The sequence below is a fragment of the Coregonus lavaretus genome (assembly GCF_964263955.1).
Source record: "Coregonus lavaretus genome assembly, chromosome: 5".
In the NCBI taxonomy this organism is placed as follows: domain Eukaryota; kingdom Metazoa; phylum Chordata; class Actinopteri; order Salmoniformes; family Salmonidae; genus Coregonus; species Coregonus lavaretus.
Window position 1 is genome coordinate 19,201,956 of NC_139992.1, and position 8,998 is coordinate 19,210,953.

General features: G+C 47.8%; 1 protein-coding gene across 1 annotated transcript; it reads right to left on the reverse strand.

The window, feature by feature from the left end:
- Nucleotides 1–4,860: 4,860 nt before the first annotated feature.
- LOC311129360 (interleukin-1 receptor type 1-like) lies at nucleotides 4,861–8,451 on the reverse strand. Its single transcript, XM_084161624.1, has 4 exons — nucleotides 8,332–8,451; nucleotides 8,022–8,165; nucleotides 5,787–5,960; nucleotides 4,861–5,488 (listed from the first exon to the last, which is right to left on the reverse strand). The coding sequence occupies exons 1-4, from the start codon at nucleotides 8,423–8,425 to the stop codon at nucleotides 5,037–5,039; spliced, it is 864 nt and encodes a 287-aa protein (XP_084017750.1). The 5' UTR covers nucleotides 8,426–8,451; the 3' UTR covers nucleotides 4,861–5,036.
- Nucleotides 8,452–8,998: the final 547 nt, after the last annotated feature.

Sequence of the window (8,998 nt, forward strand, 5' to 3'; positions counted from 1 at the left end):
GCTGTCTGAACGGAAAGTACTGGTAGCCTACCTTGGCTAAGGACGTGATGGTGTATGTCTCCTCCTGCTCAGTGTGCGCCCAGAGTAAGGCACCTAGGCACCTCCCAGCAGGTAAGTTACAGCCCTTACCAGTTCCACAACGGCCATGGTTACACTTGTGTATTGACTTCCTTACTGATCTTCCCCTCTGTTAAGTTAACACCACCATCCTGGTCGTTGTGGACCGCTTTTCCAAAGCCTGCCACCTCCATCTGCTGCCCGGTCTCCCCACGGCCCTGCAGACTGCGGAGGCACTGTTTACACACGTCTATCGGCACTATGGGGGTTCCAGAGGACATAGTGTCTGACCCGGGGTCCCCAGTTCACATCCAGGGTCTGGAAGGCGTTCATGGAACGTCTGGGGGTCTCAGTCAGCCTGACTTCCGGTTTTCACCCCGAGTCTAATGGGCAGGTGGAACGGGTGAACCAGGATGTGGGTAGGTCCTACTGCCTGGAGCGGCCAGGGGAATGGTCGGTGTTCTTGCCATGGGCCAAATATGCCCAGAACTCTCTCCGCCACTCCTCCACTAACCTAATGCCATTTCAATGTGTTTTAGGTTATCAGCCGGTTCTGGCACCGTGGCATCAGAGCCAGACCGAGGCTCCTGTGGTGGATGACTGGTTTCAGCGCGCGGAGGAGACGTGGAACGCTGCTCATGTCCACCTCCAACGCGCCATGCGTTGCCAGAAGGCCAACGCTGACCGCCACCGCAGTGAGGTCCCGGTCTTTGTACCGGGTGATTTGGTATGGCTCTCGACCCGGAATCTACCCCTCCGCCTACCCTGCCAGAAGCTGAGCCCACGGATTGTGGGGCCGTTCAAAGTCTTGAGGAGAATAAACGAGGTTACTTGTATGTCATTACTCCCTCCAGATTACCGTATTAAAATCCATGTGTCTGAGGTGCGGGAGGTCCCTCCGCCCCCTCTGGACAGCGAGGGGGTCCCGGCGTACTCCGTCCGTTCCATCCTGGAATCGAGGCGTCGGGTGGGGGGCCTTCAGTACCTTGTGGATTGGGAGGGGTACGGTCCGGAGGCGCGGTGATGGGTCCCGGTGAGAGATATCCTCGATCCCTCCCTGTTGCAGGATTTCCACCGTCGCCATCCGGCTCGCCCTGCTCCGCGTCTTCCTGGTCGTCCCCGAGGCCGGTGTCGACGCGCTGCTGGAGTTGCGCGTCAAGGGGGGGGTACTGTCACGACTTCCTCCGAGGCTGCCTCCTCTCCTTATTTGGGCAGGCTTCGGCGTTCGTCGTCACCGGCCTTCTAGCCACTGCCACTCCTCATCTCATCATTCCATTTGTTTTGTCTTGTTTATTACACAAAACTGGTTCATATCCCCTCATCAGTACCTGTACAAGTATTCCCTCTGCCCACTTGTCTTTGTGTGTGATTGTTTATTGTGAGGATAGTGAAGCTCGGTGGAGCTCCTTGTATTTTGTATCGCCAGGTTATTTTCCCCATGTGCCTTGTTGGTTCCAGTGCACCTGTTTTGCGCACAGGACAGTTTTGACGCTTTACTGTGTAACTCTGTATTCCGGAATAAATCCTGTTATTGTGTGATTTACCCTCCTGCGCCTGACTCCTTCAAATCACCCATCACATCCAGATTGTAAGGCAACAAAATAGGAAAAATGCCAATGAGGGTGAATACTTTCGCAAGCCACTGTAGATAAATGGGGAGTAATCAAGGTAGTGATGAAGTCCAGGTGTGATGAAGTCCCCCCTGACGCGCGGTTCCAGCCACAGGGGGACGGCGGCCAGGGGGACGGCCCCGAGGGCGAGGAGCGGGCCGGTCCGGACAGCGAAGAAGAAAATATCTGATGATGTTGGGATCTAGAATGTCGTCCACCGGGACCCAACACCGCTCCTCTGGACTGTACCCCTCCCAGTCCACCAGGTACTGGAGCCGACCCCCACGACGTCGGGAACCCAGGAGGGATTTGACGGCATAGGCGGGGCACCCCTCGAGGAATCGGGCCCACTCCCCCTGTCGGTCCTTTCGACGTATCGGTGGTGGGGGCTCCCATCTGATGGGCGAAATAGAGGGAGCACTGGAGTAGGAAGCCACGGCATTTAGATGGAGTCCCATCATATTTGTCCGGGAGGGACAATCGGACATCGTTGACCTGGGAGGACTGCTGGATGGGCTGGGGTGCTAGCTCGCTGGGTCGACTCGTGGTAGAGAATCCTCCGCTAGTTGGAGGTGACGCCCCTTGGGTAATGTCGAGGTGTTGAAGAACGCGGAGGACCTCATCTATAGTCGTCCCCAGTTGCGCCAGCTGGTCGTGGTGTTGGCAAAGTAGGCGTCCCTGTTCACCTACCATCTGGGAGATGTCTTGATTACCTGCTGCTTCCATTTGTAGAGGCAGAATTCCGTAACGGAGACGCAGGGAGTCAGGAAACAGGTGCAGTAAGTGAGTTTAATGATAACGTACATGGAGAGATATAAAACAAATTTACTTGGATAATATGATCAGTTATCATTTGATGAATTCCAAACACAACATGTTGAGACATATTCTTTTAAATAGAAGCAATTCCAGATGAGTTATAGCCGTTGCGGCAATGACGCAGAATATTCTCTTATCTTGACATATTCAAAGTTACTTTTCTTGAAGGTGGTGATAAATCCAGCCTGGTCACCCGTCATACAAGTCAGAATTTGACGTCCCTCCATGTCTGAGGACATCAGGAGATGACGTGGAAACCGGCCACTAGGGGCAACAGTGAGCGCTGTTACCTTCAAGCAGGTTTTGCTACAGCATTGTGGACAGGGATGGCGGACGGGTATAAGCATCTGCCTCTGTTCCAAAGGTTGTAAATTTGAATCCAGCGATAGAAAGTTGTTTTTGTTTTATTTATTTTTGTTTTAAGCCTATCCCAAACCTTAACCCTTACCTTAAACATTCTGAGTTAAACATTTGGAGTTAACGCCTAAACCTAACCTTTGAAATTTGACGTTTGGAACAACTTCTAAATTCTATGTTTGAGAAACATGGATGAACGTCTAATTCTGATGTGAGACTGTGAGAGCTGGTAGGATATATCAGACACAATATGCACAATATCATACTTCAAATTAGTGTATTAGTGTATAAAATCAAGCACACAGCCATGCAATCTCCATAGACAAACATTGGCAGTAGAATGGCCTTACTGAAGAGCTCAGTGACTTTCAACGTGGCACCATCATAGGATGCCACCTTTCCAACAAGTCAGTTAGTCCAATTTCTGTCCTGCTAGAGCTGCCCCGGTCAACTGTAAGTGCTGTTATTGTGAAGTGGAAATGTCTAGGAGCAACAACGGCTCAGCGGCGAAGTGGTAGGCCACACAAGCTCACAGAAAGGGACCGGTGAGTGCTGAAATGCGTAGCTGAAACTACTGAGTTCCAAACTGCCTCTGGAAGCAACGTCAGCACAATAACTGTTCGTCGGAAGCTTAATGAAATGGGTTCCATGGCTGAGCAGCCTAAGATCACCATGCACAATGCCAAGAGTCGGCTGGAGTGGTGTAAAGCTCACCGCCATTAGACTCTGAAGCAGTGGAATTGTGTTCTCTGGAGTGATGTGTCACGCTTCACCATCTGGCAGTCCGACAGACGAACGCTACCTGCCCCAATGCATAGTGCCAACTGTAAAGTTTGGTGGAGGAGGAATAATGATCTGGGGCTGTTTTTCATGATTCGGGCTAGGCCCCTTAGTTCCAGTGAAGAGAAATCTTAACGCTAAAGCATACATTGACATTCTAGATGATTCTGTGCTTCCAACTTCGTGGCAACAGTTTGGGGAAGGCACTTTTCTGTTTCAGCATGACAATGCCACCGTGCACAAAGCGAAGTCCATACAGAAATGTTTTGTCTAGATCGGTGTGGCATTCACGGAGCCCTGACCTCAACCCCATCGAACACCTTTGGGATGAATTGGAACACTGACTGAGAGCCAGGCCTAATCGCCCAACATCAGTGCCAAACCTCACTAATGCTCTTGTGGCTGAATGGAATCAAGTCCCTGCAGCAATGTTCCAACATCTAGTGGAAAGCCTTCCCAGAAGAGAAGAATGCTAGCAGATACCCATAGACGTCCAGTCATTGCGCTAACGCTAGTTAGCATTGGCTTGCGAAACTACCTCTAACTTCCTTCATACTGGACACATAAAAATGATATCCACAAGTTCATCTGACTCTGGGGAAGTAGATAAAGGGCCTCATTGCCAAAATCCTGATGTATCCTTTTAAGGCCTGCAGTGTGAACAAGGCTTTAGAGGGCCTCCAGGCAGAGCTGCATGGTGGGGACTAGTTAAAGAGCCAGTGCAATTGAGACAACATGAGCCCCATGGTGGAGTTGCTTCTCCGTGGGGACCACAAACCTTACTGAAGACAGTGTGTTGTGGTAGCCAGGTGGACCTCATGACATACAGTACATTCGTAAAGTATTCAGATCACTTGACTTTTTCCACATTTCGTTACATTACAGCCTTATTCTAAAATAGATTAAAATGTATTTTTAGAAAACAATAGAAAACATGAAAACATAGACAGTATAAAAAACATTAGCTGTAAGCAAAACATCATTCACATTAAACACCTTGCGTTTCTATAAAACACAAAGGGCATATTTTACTTGCCGTTGCAATAAGAAATAGATTTCACACGAAGTTATAGAAAATAAGTATTAACAGGTGTGATGATGATGACCCTTAGGATTCCTACCACATCCTGTATTAGGAGGAAACTCACAAAAAAATAATTGTCTGCAAGACAATAATATTCAATCATCCTATTGGCAAGGTAATCATTCAGAATCCTTTAAGAGTGACCAGCTGTTCCACACCGGTATCAGTCACACATAAATAACTGGATTCAATAATTTTTCATGAAAATGTGTTGAGAGAGTCAGGTACCAGAAGTCCTTTCATTCAACAGATTTCCTCGTTATGTCTAACACTGTCCTCTCCAAAGCCCATCCATCCCATCACAACTTCATCAGGCTGTTCTTCTCTGGTCACCTCGTCCTCGTGCCCCTCACTGGCATATAATACCTCAGTTCCTTCCAGAAGCGTGAGGACAAGGAAAGAGAGGGTGAGGAGAGAGGGGACGAAGCCAGCTCCCCTCTCTTCTCCTCCACCTCCTCCTCTTCTCCCCACCTCCCACACCTCAACCCTCTGCTACTCTTCCACCAGCAGACGGCGCCCTGGCGCTCCCGGAGGTGGCGCACCGACTCGGGGAAGAGGGTCAGCTGTGTGGGGGAGACCTCCTCCAGCTCCACAAGGACCACCTTAAGGGAGCCCTCCAACAGGGCACGGTGCATGGCCGTCTGCCTCTCGAAGCTCTGCCAGGCCTCCAGGACACCACTGCTGCTGTCACTGTGGCTTCCACTGCAGAACGTAGAGCCAGAGTAGACCAGGAGGAGACGCCGGCTTGCCAGCATGCTCTCCTCCACTGCATCTACTATGGCTAGAGAGGGAGGAGGGAGGAGAAGAGGGGGAAAGGGAGGAGGGAGGAGAAGAGGGGGAAAGGGAGGAGAGAGGAGGGAGGAGAAGAGGGGGAAAGGGAGGAGGGAGGAGAAGAGGGGGTCAGGGAGCAGGGAAAATTGTTATTAAAACATTGTTCTACCATTGAAATGGTTTCTGAAGGTCTTTATGATTTCAGAAAGGTTTCACATATTTCATCATCATGCTACTTATGTACTAATGCCAAGGCTAACTTAGTCTTCTGGAACCTGGAGCCTCAGGGTCGAGCTGAGATGTCATACCTTCCCCTGGTAGGCTGTCCCGGCCCAGTATGAACAGCCTGTAGCCACACCTCCCCTCCAGAACCTGGGGCAACATGTGGAGGGCAAACATCTCTGCCTCCCCACAGGCTCCGCCCCCATCCCCAAACAGACGGGGGTATGCCACGTACGCATCATACAACTTCCCATCAGAGTCTGCCACATGCAGGATAGGGACAGGTAAAACAAAATAGATGTGTTAGTGCTGGGCTAGAGCAAAAGCCTCCACAAACCTGCCTAACAGAGGAGGCTTGGTTATTTATGACACCATAGTTGCTTGTGTTTTATGGTTACATGGCCTATTTAGTGCCTTGTATCAAACTTCCTCTCTGTTTCCTCTGAGTCATGGAAAATGCTGTGCTTGCATAGCTGTGGGATGTGCTACAATACATTGCTACACTTGCTACTGATTTTACTTGTGGTCAGGTGGGGAGTGGGAAACAAGTGTTGGATTCTAGCTTGGAATATACTTATTCATGTTACCATATTAGAACCGGGTGTATGGAAAGTTACTGAGTGAGAAAGGGGAGTGCAGAGCTTACATTCTGTTGGAAAATGTTATTCTTAAATCTCATGTACCCTATGGAGAGAGGCAAAGGGCAACAGTCTGGTTTCAGTCACTGCTAAGGTAGGACAGCCGTGGAGTAGGGAGGAGTGAGGAATTCGGCCCGAGGTCAGGTCAGATGAAGTGAGGAGGAACAGTCAGTCCTGTCACACACATACAGTTGAAGTCGGAAGTTTACATACCCCTTAGCCAAATACATTTAAACTCAGTTTTTCACAATTCCTGACATTTAATCCTAGTAAAAATTCCCTGTTTTAGGTCAGTTAGGATCACCACTTTATTTTAAGAATGTGAAATGTCAGAATAATAGTAAAGAGAATGATTTATTCAGCTTTTATTTATTTCATCACATTCCCAGTGGGTCAGAAGTTTACATACACTCAATTAGTATTTGGTAGCATTGCCTTTAAATTGTTTAACTTGGGTCAAACGTTTCGGGTAGCCTTCCACAAGCTTCCCACAATAAGTTGGATGACTTTTGGTCCATTCCTCCTGACAGAGCTGGTGTAAGAGGCCTCCTTGCTCGCACACGCTTTTTCAGTTCTGCCCATAATGTTCTATAGGATTGAGGTCAGGGCTTTGTGGTGGCCACTCCAATACCTTGACGTTGTTGTCCTTAAGCCATTTTGCCACAACTTTGGAAGTATGCTTGGGGTCATTGTCCATTTGGAAGACCCATTTGCGACCAAGCTTAAACTTCCTGACTGATGTCTTAAGATGTTGCTTCAATACATCCACATAATTTTCCTTCCTCATGATGCTATCTACTTTGTGAAGTGCACCAGTCCCTCCTGCAGCAAAGCACCCTCACAGCATGATGCTGCCACCCCCGTGCTTCACAGTTGGGATGGTGTTCTTCAGCTTGCAAGCCAACTTTAAAGGCACGGTCAACTTAGTGTATGTAGACTTCTGACCCACTGGAATTGCTGTGAATTATATGTGAAATAATCTGTCTGTAAACAATTGTTGGAAAAATTACTTGTGTCATGCACAAAGTAGATGTCCTAACCGACTTGCCAAAACTATAGTTTGTTAAAAAGAAATTTGTGGAGTGGTTGAAAAACAAGTTTTAATGACTGTATGTAAACTTCCAACTTCAACTGTATATTTCCATGCCCATGAAGGTTCTAGCAGGAGGCTACACCAATGAGAGGAACCAAATACGTTCCTGACTAGCAACAGAGATGTATTGGCTGTCTAGATATGCAAGGGGTTGACTCCGCCTAGTAGGAAGGTATAAATATATGTGATTGTGTAAACATCTTTGTCTTTGCAGCTATATGACCCAGTGGGTGAATAAACTTTGTTTGAGCTTTTTCTAGTTGTCCGTTTGAGTTTTTACTCAGTTTGTTCAGAACCTAACACAAGCAATGCAACATGCGTGTGTGTGTGGGTTTAAGTGTGGGCCTGGGGGTTTGTGGGGAGACATGCTGTATGTGCATTTCTGTCTTTATCTGGTGTAGGAATGTATATTTATGTTAGTGCGAGTTTCCATTTCGTGAAAGCACAGTATGCAATGAGTCTGCAGATAGTGTGTGTGTGTGCATGAGTGTGTGCATGTCTGCGTGTGCGCGCTCAGGCATGTTTCTATTAATGTTTCCATGAGTGTGCTTGCGCAGTATATGTGCGGTAAAGTGTCTCTCATTGCGTACCTGTGTTTGTGTAGAGAAGCGGGAACATCCTCCTGAGCGACAGCACGATGTCGATCTTGAAGCGATGGTAAATAACAACACTAACAGTAAACACCAATACCAGACTGGTCAGTAGTACCCCAATAGGGAGCAGATAGTTTGGATCTGTGCAGAAAAAGAGAGAAGATAGCATTTATAACAGTTTTTTCAAAAGTGGTGAGGTTGCAGTTGTTATAATACACTATCAAAACAACGGTAAAGGGACAGGATAATATGTGTGTGATCTCTTTTGAAACACCTTTATGTTATCCTCCAGACAGTATTGTCTAACCTGTAGGCTGTAGTATGAAGAAGGCTAAAGAAATGCCTCTGTCACTGGAAACCAAACACGTGTAGTTGATGTAAAAGTCTTCCTCTTCCACCATCAAGAAATTCAAATGACGCTCCAACCATACACCCTCCTCCTCTTCTTCTCTCCACTCCCTGCTCTGGGGGGGAGACAGACAAGTTCCCCCTTGTGAACGCACAATCAAACCATCATGGCAACAGTTAACATAACATACACTGTTATTGGCGTCTGAGGGGATGGGTGCCGTTTTACAGGCTCCTAACCAACTGTGCTATTTTGTGTGGTTTTTTGCATTGTTTGTAACCTTTTTTGTACATAATGTTGCTGCTACCGTCTCTTATGACCGAAAATAGTTTCTGGATATCAGAACAGTGATTATTCACCTCAAACTGCACAAATAATTTTTTTTTAATGAGTCTTACAGAAGGGATATACTGTTTCTCCGAGACCAGGCCCAAATCCCGTCATTCGTGTGAAGAAAAGACAGAGGTACAGGGGGCGGAGATCGGGTGCCTTGTGAGAATTATTCGGCGAGTGGGGAACCCGCCTCTACCTTCCGTTCTATTGGCCAACGTGCAATCACTGGAGAATAAACTGGATGAGCTCCGTTCTAGACTATCCTACCAACGGGACATTAAAAACTGTAATA